Raw genomic sequence first — 13,607 nt, 5'->3', positions numbered from 1 at the left:
AATTTCAAAATATGCAAAAAAATGGCCCAAAAATATATTTGCTGAAATATTTTTTGGAATGTTTACAAAAATATATTTTTCACCGATATATATTTAAATATATTTAAAATTCACTTTAAAGCATTAAAAAACATGTTAAGCCTAATACAAGCCTGTAAATTAAATTAAATTTTAAACATAATATAATATAAATATCTTATAATATAAAATACATTTTGGCAAAATAATATTTTTTTGCAATATGGGATGTAAAATTAGAAATGTATTTTCTTGCCCTTGAAATATATGTTGATATATGAAGATTAAAACTAAATATATCTCCAAATTCAAAAATATATTCAATTGAGCATTACTTTCTTCAAAATATATTTAAAATATATTTTTGGTCAGAGAAATGTATTTTTTGCCGTATGGGTTATTTATTCAGCGCTCAGATGATGTTTAAATCTCAATGTCAGACAATTGCCCCTTATGCTGGTTTTGTGGTCCAGGGTCACAATTGGAAACTGACCCACTATCTGCGGCAGTGAATATCCCTCCAGATCCAGCAGAATGCAGCCGGTTTGCAGACACGTACGCAGTTCAAACAGGCTGTGGAGAGACAATGTTGACACATGTGGTTTGCTCCATCTCTCTCCACCCTCCTCGACCTTCTCCTCAAACTTAATCCACCTGATGCAACACACAGAAGATGCAAAGCTGCAGTTGTTTCCTTGACAACACTTTTTAGAAAAAGATACGTTGAGAGACGATGGCAAGCACACAGTTGGCATGGTATTTGTTTATCTTACTATGGAACACAATGGGTGCCATCACCTGTGTGCTTATTTTTTTTAAATACCTTCAGAATAAAGAAACTCTAACTGGTTCAGAACAACATGAGGATGAAAAAATACTGCCAGAATCCTTTTTCAGGTGAACTGTCCCTTTAAGGCAGTGGTTCTCAAAATGGGGTGTGTGAAATGGTGCCAGGGTCCCAGTTTTATGACATTTTAGAAAATATGGCCATTTATAAGTCTACTAAACAACAGCACTGCATAGTATCATTTAATATAAGTCCAATTTAAGTTTGAGATTTGTTTTATGTCATTTTTTTTGGGGGGGGGGCATGTGAAGGGATGCACCCTACACAAGAGGGAGTACACGGCGAAAAGTTTGAGAACCACTGCTTTAAGGTGTTTTTTGGTACATAGTATTGATAGATTTGGAGAAGGGGTGCTATGGGGTAAAAAGCAATGTGTACATATTATATGAAATATTATATTAAATAAATTTGCATCCAACATCCATAGAAATGCACAAAGATGAGAGGTTGTCATTGTGTAAGGGAAGTTTAAGAGCTGTTGAATGTCAATGATGAATGTCAGTTGTTGTTGTGTTTGTGATGAATGTTAAAGGTGCAGTGTGTAAATTGTAGCGGCATCTAGTGGTGAGGTTGCGAATTGCAACCAACGGCTCAGTCAACTGCCCAACCCTCGCTTTTGAAATGCATAAAGAAGCTATGATAGCCACCACCGGACAAACATTTCATCGTCGAAGACAACTTAGTAAAAACGTTTGTCCGTTAAGGGCTTCTGTAGAAACATGGCGGCACAAAATGGCGACTTCCATGTAAGGGGACCCGTGGTGTATGTAGATAAAAACGTCTCATTCTAAGGTTACAAAAACATAACGGTTCATTTTAAAAGTTCTTTATACACCACTGATAATACAGTTTTGTATATTATTTTGCATTTCTTTCAAGAGATCCTTCTAAAAATTACACACTGCACCTTTAAGCGCTGTTTTGTTTGTTACCTGGCCGACTCTTTCCACTCCATCTCTCCCCCCTCATGCTGCAGTGTGTCCATCTCAGTGAAGAGAGTGGGTGTGGGTTCATCATCTTCTCGGAGAATGTGACGCAGTCTCTCTGCAGCGGGGGACACTGACACACGCACCCATGCACACACGCACACACAAACAAAAGCTGAGCATTTAGCTTAAAATGCTATTAAGCCGATTTAATGCATAGCGAGTTGTGTATAAGTGATGTACACAATACAGTAAACAGGTGTTATGTTTTGCTTTCGGCTCTGTGTGAACTGACCCTCTTCCGACCTGCTTTAAAATGAAATTTGAATATGACACACCAGATCCATCACAACCCTCCTCCCATCAGCATACGAGCATTCGTATCTAATAGCAATGACAACTTGATTTCTTCCAGGCAAATGCAAAAATATCTCTCTGCTTTGCACGTCTGCTTTATCCCTTCAGTAAAGTCACGTGACAGGCGATAACTTAATTTATATAGTCCGTATAAAATCACCAGGGACTATTTGAGAATAACGTCTGAATAATCTTCCTATAAGATAAATGTATTATGTGTTTAATTCTTTAAAAAAAAGTTAATATCTGATCATATATCATAACGCCACGTGACAATGGCTTACTCATAATCTAGAACCAGAATCACACTAGTCCATTTATAATGTTTTCATATTAAAACCCATGACACAAGCAGGTGCATGTCGACATGAGTGAAGTCTTGTTGGGACCTTTCTCTGGATCTCTGGATTATTAACACGTGGCTGTTTTTCCTCCACATAATCCTTCTTATCCCAAAGTGAAATCGCAAATATGTGCGGTTGTAAAATGCCATGAGAACAATGGACCAGCTTATTTATACCTTTTGCGATTTGTTATTTTGGTTAGTAGATGAAACATTGACAGAGTCTATAGTTTTCACTTGATTTTGAGATGAAGAACTGTATCAACTTGATGTGACAAGGTCTACAAATTCAAAAGTAAAAGTGAACCAACCAACCAACCAAAAAAACCCAGAGTTGGAGAGTAGTGAAGTATTTTTACTTTCTACTTAAGTCAAATTTTTAAGTATTTTTAATTTATCAGTTTTTTTCTTTGGAAAATAAACTTCACTATATTTCATAGCGGTATTATGGAGCCCCTAAGGGGACATGGAGCAAAAATTAAATAAAGTTTTGTTTCGCATGCGCACGTGAACCTAAACTTTAACAAAAAAATTCTGCACATGAAGGTTTGGCGTGAGCACATGAAACTAAACTTTTGATTTTTTTACTCCAATGTCACCTTAGGGGCTCGGTACTAAATATCATACTTTTTACTTTTTTTACATTTAATAGTTAAGTACATAAAAATCTAGCATTATGTTTACGTAAGTAAAACTTCTATTAACTTGATTTAAAGTAAAAAAGTGCTGGGTTGTAAGGTTGTAGTGCCATGAATTAAAACAACCAAGCATTGGGTTATTTTTAACCCAGCGGTCTGTTCTGTCCAATACTGAACCTTTTTAACCCTGTTAAAAACAACCCAGCACTTTTTTAGACTGCTGGGTTATTTTCAACTGTGTTGGGTCAAAAATGGACAAACCCAGCCGTTGGGTTAAATTAAACTAGAATTTTTTTATATTTGACCCAACAATGGGTTAAAAGAACCGAGCATAAATTAAATCAGGGGTCTCCAACCATTTTTTGAACAAGGGCTACCACAATGGATAAAACAATCTGGAGGGCTAATTTTTGATATAGTCTACTCAAAACTTTTTTGATATACTTGGTGATTTTATTTTATTTTACTTGTTGATATGTTTTAGTATTGTTTAACATGTTACGTAAACCAAGCCAAGCTAATATAAAAAATATGTAATAAATAAAAGACTATTAGATTGGTGGGCACCTCACAGACTCTGTACGGGCACCACGTTGGAGACCCGAGTTAAATTATAACCCAACAGGCTGGGTTCGTCTTGTTTTAACATAGCACTGAGTTGAAAATAACCCAGGAGTTTTTACAGTAAATTACAGTAGATTTTAATATAAAAATTAAGTATATTAAAGGAATATTGCACGTTTATAAACAAATTCTGATAATAAACTCATCCCCATGTCATCCAAGATGTTTATGTCTTTCTTTATTCAGTCGAGAAGAAATTAAGTTTTTTTAAGAAAACATTTCAGGATTTTTTTTTTTCAGGACTTTAGTGGACCTCAACAGTTTATAGTTTTAATGCAGCTTCAAAATCGCAGTTTTAACGGAGCTTCAAAGGGCTCTAAACGATCACAACTGAGGCATAAGGGTCTTATCTTTTGAAACAATCGTCATTTTCACCAAAAAATATAAAATAAGTGCTTTTTAACCACAACTTCTTGTCTTGCACTAGCTGTGTGACGCACCAGCGGGACCTTACGTATTATGTAATCATGTCGAAAATCTTTGTGTCAGTTTATTGATTAAAATATATTGAGAAAAATCCTGAAATGTTTTCCTGAAAAAATCCTGAATTTCTTTTCGACTGACTAAAGAAAGACAAACATCTTGGATGACATGGGGGTGAGTAAATTAGCGAGATTTTTTTAATGAAAGTGGAGTAATTAAATTTAACGAAATAAATAAGTATACATGTGCTTTAGAATGTAGTGAAGTAAAAGTTTTCCAAAGAAAAACACTCAAGTATGGATACTTGAAAAATGTACTTGAGTAGAGAGAAGTACTAATCGCAAAGAGAAACTATGTAGAAGGTATAGATCTTGGATAAAAAAGGTGAAATGTTTTGAGAAGATACCTGTGCATCTGCTCAGCAGAGTATTCTGAGAGCCCAGACTGGATGTCAATGACTGGATTGAGTCCTTAACATTACAGGAAGACCCTGAGATCCCACAGCGTTCCTGATCCATTTTCACTTACTTTTGTTCCAATCGAAAGGAAAAGCTTTCCAAAAATCTGGTTATTTGTGACTCTATTAATGACTTCGGTCTCCTGAGCTTAGCGTTGACTTTTCCTTTGTGTAAACTTCCATTTAGTTTTCCTCATTTTAAACCAGCGTGATCTATAAAAAGCTCTTGTTCTTTAACTTTCCTTCTACACGGTGCCTTTTCAGAGCTGAAAACTAAAGCAGGGTAAAGTATTTCTTGGATGAAAGGCCCTACAAGTGTTTTTCTCCTCCTCCAGATTTACTAAGCCCACCTTTCTCTCTCTCTCTCTCTTTCTCTCTCTCTCTCTCTCTAAACTATACAGAATTATATGGTATTTTAAATATAAATGAACATTATCAAGCTGTATAGAGTTCTTAATTTGCTGTATGGTTCATTTGGACTTTAAACACTTTGTTTAAACTTTGTCACAGCATGAGTCTGAGTCAGTCTTTTGCAAAGCATGACTAGGTTTTGCTCTTACAAAAAAATGACTACAAGAGAGTTAAAATGGGCTTATGGGCTTAAAATGCATAATACATTCCTGCTGTGAATGTATAATAAGGTTGGTAAATATATTTTATAGTGCAGTAAGACACGAATATGTTTCATATTGTATTAGTTCTCACTGGTGGAGTTGATGTCGGAGAGAAGCTCATCTGAGTCCTGCTCTTCATTCGGGTGCCACAATTCCTCTGAATCCGTGTTATCAAGATGACTGTGATGTCTGTCTCGGCCGTCACGCTCGTGGGAATGACGTGACGTGTGCCGGTGACACCTGCGTTTCTTCCTGTAGCCCCGTGGCACTGGAACGCCAATGTAGACGGACTCTAAAAAAAGAAAAAGAAAGTCAGTTTCAACTTAATAGACATCTGTAGACAAACTAGTTTTTTGAAGACTTCTAGGAATACAGAAGGAAAATGTATAGAGATCCTTCTTATTAAATGTCCAGACAGCAGACGACTCTGGTCCGGATCCGCTCCGGATCTGTGCCGAAGTCAACAGCTCTGGCGCTGATCCGGTGCGGATCCGGCCCAGAGTCGTAAGCAAATCTATGCTTTTACTTCTAATTTTCAGTTTCTCATAAATGAGCCGTATATGCATGTTAAATCTGCCAAGAAATAAGTACAAATAATGTGGCTCACCATCCTCATCTTCACAGCATTTACAATAGTGAGATCTTTTTCTGCTGCAGTAACAGTCATTGTCCATTCTAGAAGAAAATATACATAGAGAATCAAAACGCAGACATCATAAAAATACAGAGATATAGCCCTATTCGGACGGGATTAGTTTAAAATCGTGCTTCTCAGAGGTCCTCTGTGTTTTTAATCCCGTCTTTCCCGTTTTAATACATTTAACATTGGAACGCAATTCAATGGGACACATTGGGATCCCAGATCATCTAAAGTGCTGGAAAATGATGCAATTAATGCCTTGGTATTGGGTTATGTTCTCCACAGAAATACTGTATGTTATGATAAATGTACACTTTGAATCCACTGTATGATTTTTGAAAAACAGTCGGGCCGAGTACTAAAACACACTTGTAGCCAATCAGCAGTAAGGGCCGTGTCTTCTAACCGACATCATTGCCTGGGTTGCGTATGTTTTTGCAAAACTCAAATGCAGATAAAAAAAGAGTTGTATTGTGCCTTTAGGTTACTATTGGAGTGGATGGTGACCGCCCCTTTAAGCTTCAAGGGGTTCAAAATACATTGGGGTAAGTGTATAATGATAAAGTTTTCGTTTTGGGTGAACTGTCCCTTTAAGACAGAAATCTGATCAATCTCACCATGAAAAATGCATATTTGAATAAAGTAGTAGCCAATCAAATCAAACCCAGGTTGAAATTTAAACTGCATCCAAGATGTAATTCATGGTCTCAGTTTCAGTGACCGTGAGAGGACCTGAGAGAAACCAGGACATGGGTCTGATGCTCAATGAGATCAATGTCTCTATCACGGACAGGGAAGGAAAACCCAATACAGAAACTTAATTATGACAGAGATTTCCTGTCAGCACGCACACACATAACTCTTTCCTGTCACAATTTAGAGCTGCCGAAACAATTCATTGATTCACACATTTACATATACGGTAGCACAGTGTGTAGTGAGCATGGTGGAAATCACCAGACGCTCTGCTCTTCATTAAAGTTAAATAAACTGTAAGAGAAATGTTAATTAAAGTATTTACCACAGACATTGAGTATGATAGAACGCCTCATTACCTCAAGATTGTTTATTTTTGATTTCTTGAAAACTACTATTGAAGTCATTGTCATAAAATAAATCTAAATCCCCAACAGCAATCTAACCGTGGTAAATCTCTATGAATAAAAGCTACAGAAGTAACACCGTCTGACTGGTGTCCTTCACAGCAGACACACAACACTTCCAGATAATCAGAACTGACAGCATTATTGATCCGCTAGGAAACGCCTCTTTGACTCTGATGGTGCAGAAACATGGGAAAATGTTCACAGGTAAACCCATTTACACTTTGACTCTCTCACACACAAAATTCTTACAAAGACTTCCAATATTTTTTAAATCAAGACAGAGACTCAAAGTTTTCGAAATTTCCAGGTTTAAAAGTCTTGTCACTAAAGCTGCCATGAAATACAAAAGTTGTCACCACACATATAGGGAGTTCTTAGTTTTCCTATGAGGTTTCTCTGGGGTTCAGACTGGCTTCTCGAGTGTTGCTAAAGCATTCTATGAGGTTTCTAGGGTGTTGCTAAGATGTTCTGGTGGCTTCTAGGGTGTTGCTAAGGCATTCTAGGTGGCTTCTAGGGTGTTGCTAAGGAACTTTGGGAGTTTTCTAGGGTGTTGCTAAGGAACTTTGGATGTTTTCTAGGGTGTTGCTAAGGAACTTTGGGAGTTTTCTAGGGTGTTGCTAAGGAACTTTGGGTGTTTTCTATAGGGTGATGCTAAGATGCTCTGGTGGCTTCTAGGGTGTTGCTAAGGCATTCTAGGTGGCTTCTAGGGTGTTGCTAAGGAACTTTGGGAGTTTTCTAGGGTGTTGCTAAGGAACTTTGGGAGTTTTCTATAGGGTGATGCTAAGATGCTCTGGTGGCTTCTAGGGTGTTGCTAAGGCATTCTAGGTGGCTTCTAGGGTGTTGCTAAGGAACTTTGGGAGTTTTCTAGGGTGTTGCTAAGGAACTTTGGGAGTTTTCTATAGGGTGATGCTAAGATGCTCTGGTGGCTTCTAGGGTGTTGCTAAGGCATTCTAGGTGGCTTCTAGGGTGTTGCTAAGGAACTTTGGGAGTTTTCTAGGGTGTTGCTAAGGAACTTTGGGTGTTTTCTAGGGTGATGCTAAGATGCTCTGGTGGCTTTTCAGGTTGTTGCTAAAGCATTCTAGGTGGCTTCTAGGGTGTTGCTAAGGAACTTTGGGAGTTTTCTAGGGTGTTGCTAAGGAACTTTGGTTGTTTTCTAGGGTGTTGCTAAAGAACTTTGGGAGTTTTCTAGGGTGTTGCTAAGGAACTTTGGGAGTTTTCTATAGGGTGATGCTAAGATGCTCTGGTGGCTTCTAGGGTGTTGCTAAGGCATTCTAGGTGGCTTCTAGGGTGTTGCTAAGGAACTTTGGGAGTTTTCTAGGGTGTTGCTAAGGAACTTTGGGAGTTTTCTATAGGGTGATGCTAAGATGCTCTGGTGGCTTCTAGGGTGTTGCTAAGGCATTCTAGGTGGCTTCTAGGGTGTTGCTAAGGAACTTTGGGAGTTTTCTAGGGTGTTGCTAAGGAACTTTGGGTGTTTTCTAGGGTGATGCTAAGATGCTCTGGTGGCTTTTCAGGTTGTTGCTAAAGCATTCTAGGTGGCTTCTAGGGTGTTGCTAAGGAACTTTGGGAGTTTTCTAGGGTGTTGCTAAGGAACTTTGGTTGTTTTCTAGGGTGTTGCTAAAGAACTTTGGGAGTTTTCTAAGGTGTTGCTAAGGAACTTTGGTTGTTTTCTAGGGTGTTGCTAAGGAACTTTGGGAGTTTTCTAGAGTGTTGCTAAGGAACTTTGGTTGTTTTCTAGGGTGTTGCTAAGGAACTTTGGGTGTTTTCTAGGGTGATGCTAAGATGCTCTGGTGGCTTTTCAGGTTGTTGCTAAAGCATTCTAGGTGGCTTCTAGGGTGTTGCTAAGGAACTTTGGGAGTTTTCTAGGGTGTTGCTAAGGAACTTTGGGTGTTTTCTAGGGTGATGCTAAGATGCTCTGGTGGCTTTTCAGGTTGTTGCTAAAGCATTCTAGGTGGCTTCTAGGGTGTTGCTAAGGAACTTTGGGAGTTTTCTAGGGTGTTGCTAAGGAACTTTGGGAGTTTTCTAGGGTGTTGCTAAGGAACTTTGGTTATTTTCTAGGGTGTTGCTAAAGAACTTTGGGAGTTTTCTAGGGTGTTGCTAAGGAACTTTGGTTGTTTTCTAGGGTGTTGCTAAGGAACTTTGGGAGTTTTCTAGAGTGTTGCTAAGGAACTTTGGTTGTTTTCTAGGGTGATGCTAAGATGCTCTGGTGGCTTTTCAGGTTGTTGCTAAAGCATTCTAGGTGGCTTCTAGGGTGTTGCTAAGGAACTTTGGGAGTTTTCTAGGGTGTTGCTAAGGAACTTTGGTTGTTTTCTAGGGTGTTGCTAAAGAACTTTGGGTGTTTTCTAGGGTGTTGCTAAGATGCTCTGGTGGCTTTTCAGGTTGTTGCTAAAGCATTCTAGGTGGCTTCTAGGTAGGGGTGTGCATTGGCACTGCCCTCACAATTCAATTCAATTACGATTCACCAGGTAACGATTCAATTCAATTCAATTCTACGATGCATCAGAATTCTACTGTACACAACAAGGCAAATTTTTAATAAGTCAAGTAGTAAACTCAAGTGCAACTATTCTCAACAAAAACGAAAGCTGACCAGGGCTCGCAAAATTTTAAAATCCCTGGTAGCCCTTTGGGCAGACACTCTTTAATTTTTGGTAGCCTGAAATGAATATAAGTAGCCAGAATAAAAAAAATACACTGTTTAATGTAGAATATTGATAAATCCTGGATTTCCATGTAATCCAAATATTCCTGCCCATCCCAGCTAACAATTTGGTTCCCAAAACGTTCCCCTATTTTCCAAGGTTTTTGGTTAGCCAGGAATGTTTTCTTTAAGCAAATAAACATTCCCCTAATGTTATTTTTAGGTTATTTTAACGTTCCCCTAACGTTCGAATAATTTAATTGTTATATTACTGAAATATTATATGAATGTATTATAATACAGGTTATTTTTTATAAAAAATACCTAAACACATCACACATTGTATTTAGATAACATGGTATTTTATCAAATATATAAACAACCAGTGACTTTAACACAATATAGAAGACTTAAATCAGATATTTATTAAAAAGGAATAAACATAATTCCCTTTATGTTCCCCTAATGTTAGACTCTGAGGTAAGACAAACACACATTCTATTCGCTTTAGGTAAACATATCTTACCACTGCTGTTTAGTCACCTATCAGCTTGTAACATCATACTCTCAATAGCCTAGACGTAAATCACTCAAACATATTTTCCTTCTCACATATTTAAGTTACTAACTGAAGAAAGAAAAAAATACGATAAAACAATGTTAGTCTATGAGGTAAAAATGAAATGACGTTATTTTATTAAATGACTTGAGTTCGCGCAAGCAGGTGCTCGTGAAGAATCTAGCCGGTAGAAGCGCGTGCAGAGGGTCGCGCGCATATATCAGACGTGCACATTAGAGGATGAGTTTATTTATGCTTTCACTTCATTTCCTGACAGTTTCACTTGGTACGTGAGGATAATGACTGACAAGAGGATACCGAAATACATACACTATAATTACCAAACTAAATCTGAGACAAAGCAAAAACATTAAAATATTATTTCCTCCCCAAGATAGCCCGACGGGCAGGGTGGAGATACATTTTGGTAGCCCGACAGGAATTCACAATAGAAACGAGACGTCGGCTAGCGATTTTGCGAGCCCTGCCCGAGATGAGAATTTTACACATAGAGTAATTAAGTCTTGTTTCCCATTAACTTCATAGAATCCGAAATGTGCCCATATGTCCACTTTCCATGGAAAAGGGTGCGTTTTTATTTACCCGTCTAATCACGGTCATCTCCAGAAAATAAACATTGACATAATCTATTATGGCATTTGCTGCATCGATGCTGAATCGTGCATGCGCGCATTGCGATGCATTGCCGAATCGATTATTGTTGACACCCCTACTTCTAGGGTGTTGCTAAGGCACTCTGGGCGGTTTCTAGGGCGTTGCTAAGATGTTCTGGTGGCTTTTCAGGGTGTTGCTAAAGCATTCTAGGTGGCTTCTAGGGTGTTGCTAAGGAACTTTGGGTGTTTTCTAGGGTGATGCTAAGATGCTCTGGTGGCTTTTCAGGTTGTTGCTAAGGCATTCTAGGTGGCTTCTAGGGTGTTGCTAAGGATTATTGGGAGTTTTCTAGGGTGTTGCTAAGGAACTTTGGGTGTTTTCTAGGGTGTTGCTAAGGAACTTTGGGTGTTTTCTAGGGTGATACTAAGATGCTCTGGTGGCTTTTCAGGGTTTTGCTAAGGCATTTTAGGTGGCTTCTAGGGTGTTGCTAAGGATCATTGGGAGTTTTCTAGGGTGTTGCTAAGGAACTTTGGGTGTTTTCTAGGGTGTTGCTAAGGAACTTTGGGTGTTTTCTAGGGTGTTGCTAAGGAACTTTGGGTGTTTTCTAGGGTGTTGCTAAGGAACTTTGGGTGTTTTCTAGGGTGATACTAAGATGCTCTGGTGGCTTTTCAGGGTTTTGCTAAGGCATTCTAGGTGGCTTCTAGGGTGTTTTGCTAAGGCACTCTGGGCGGTTTCTAGGGTGTTGCTAAGGCATTCTAGGTGGCTTCTAGGGCATTGCTAAGGCATTCTAGGTGGCTCCAGGATGTTGCTAAGATTTTCTGGTGGCTTTTCAGGGTTTTGCTAAGGCACTCTGGGCGGTTTCTAGGGTGTTGCTAAGGCATTCTAGGTAGCTTCTAGGGTGTTTTGCTAAGGCACTCTGGGTGGTTTCTAGGGTGTTGCTAAGGCATTCTAGGTAGCTTCTAGGGTGTTTTGCTAAGGCACTCTGGGTGGTTTCTAGGGTGTTGCTAAGGCGTTCTGGGTGGTTTCTAGGGTGTGGCTAAGGTGTTCTAGGTGTGTTTGCTTACTAAAAACAGAGTACTGCAGCTAAAATTTTAGATATCATTGTTTTCTAAATACAGTACATTGCTCAGGTCCTTTTTAAGTCAGTAATAAAAGTAATAAAATATCTCTCATCAACAACAACTGTCATAATTTGAGACATCATTCAAATACGAAATATAAAGAGTTACAGGCCAAATTGTAATGTACGCGTTTAGCAATAGTGATTAAGATACATTAAGGCAACATTGCAAACAAAATCAGAAGCAGTATGAAAACATCAGACATAAAATGCAATATTATTTCATGTCTTTTAATTTAAACTGGCTTACCACAATGAAAACTATTAACTAGCAGGACCAACTATCACATTGAACAACTTGAAGAAACTCTTATTTTAAACAGCAGAGATACTTTGTAATACTTTACTGTAGGTAGAGCTTCATAACAAATAAAGTCTTACTCTTACCTTGTTAGAGAAGTTATGTTGAGATGAGACTAATAACTATCAGCATTTGGCTGTATAAGCTTAGATCAAGGTTTGAACTCAATACAGCATCAAATACAAAGACAGACCCAACATCACAATGGTCCCTCATCACCAACTCTCTCTCTCTCTTTCCTGTGATTGGTGGAAGAGTCAAATGCTCCAGGCTGCGAGTGCTGGACTGATCATGATACCGTGCTGGTAAACGTGACATGCTGTTCATGAAAAAAAAATTGAACACATTGAACAACCCGCCGGCTCTTTCAGACCTGATCATGCTGATATTGATTAATCTCAGCCACAAAATACACATCTAACACTACGGTTGACAATTCTCTAATCATACCGTACATTTTAATCATTATATATTTTTCAATTAAATAAAACATATAAAACAATAACCAAACAAACATTTTTAGATTAATAATAAGGGCTATTGAAAATATAAACCATTCAAATTACACATGGATCCACTTATGTCCCAGTAAAGAGCTGGACCACAAGCAACCACAATTACATACAACAATATCCATATTAAGACTATGATTAAGATGAATTGGTTAATTGTATACCTCACTTCAGTCGCTTTTAATAAAATTGTCCGCTAAATTCTTAAATGTAATTGAAAAATGTCATCATGTCAAGTTTTACATGTAATACAACACCAAGTCTGAATACAGTTTATTAAGATTTGTTATATATATGTCTGATAAAAAGTGCTTGCATGGTGCAAAACATTCAATTTATATATTTAATATAGCAAAGGGGTGTTCTGGCTTACATTCAAGTGAAAGGTACTCAACAAAATGGTTTAAATTAACCACTAGATGGCACCACAAACTCATCCTACGTCATGTTTAATATTCAGATACTCACTTGAGGTGCACATTGGATGTGAAATCTTCTCTTGATATTCTGCATGTGTGTTTTCTAGAATTTCACAACACCTCTGAAACATAAAGAAACATGCATCATGATAATGCTTTAATGCATTTATTCTTTATTGGGTTTGTAAACAATTACTGTCAAGAATGAAAAAGAGGATCTACACATCTGCTTTGGTTGAGTCCTGGGAATTGATGTCTTTTAATTAAAGAAAACATAAGAGGAGAATGAATACGTAGGCCTGCATTACATTACTTTAAACAAAAAAAAAAAAGATATATATATATAGATATATAATGACAAAAGAATGATTTATCACATCATTATCAACTGCAGGTGAGCACTGCACAGATGCAGAAAATTTAGCATCATCAATTATCACTTCTTTATTTATT

At 37.8% G+C, this 13,607-nt stretch overlaps 1 protein-coding gene across 2 annotated transcripts in view; it reads right to left on the bottom strand.

The window, feature by feature from the left end:
• slc4a5b (solute carrier family 4 member 5b) overlaps positions 1-13,257 on the bottom strand; it is a 31,133-nt gene extending 17,876 nt beyond the window's left edge. The window contains exons 1-6 of one of the 2 annotated variants that reach the window (XM_065263471.2): positions 13,204-13,257; positions 12,310-12,542; positions 5,855-5,922; positions 5,339-5,539; positions 1,798-1,924; positions 512-672 (exon numbers count right to left, since the gene is read on the bottom strand). In XM_065263471.2, the coding sequence (XP_065119543.1) occupies positions 512-672; positions 1,798-1,924; positions 5,339-5,539; positions 5,855-5,921 (556 nt within the window). In that variant the 5' untranslated portion in view covers position 5,922; positions 12,310-12,542; positions 13,204-13,257. Of the gene's footprint in view, positions 1-511; positions 673-1,797; positions 1,925-4,582; positions 5,303-5,338; positions 5,540-5,854; positions 5,923-12,309; positions 12,543-13,203 lie in introns of those variants that run through there. The other variant, XM_065263472.2, reaches the window with a different exon arrangement.
• Between the last annotated feature and the right edge of the window lie 350 nt (positions 13,258-13,607).

Source organism: Paramisgurnus dabryanus, chromosome 10, assembly GCF_030506205.2.
Source record: "Paramisgurnus dabryanus chromosome 10, PD_genome_1.1, whole genome shotgun sequence".
Lineage (NCBI taxonomy): Eukaryota > Metazoa > Chordata > Actinopteri > Cypriniformes > Cobitidae > Paramisgurnus > Paramisgurnus dabryanus.
Note: the sequence above shows the minus strand (reverse complement) of the source record. Positions and strands in the feature narration are given on the sequence as shown.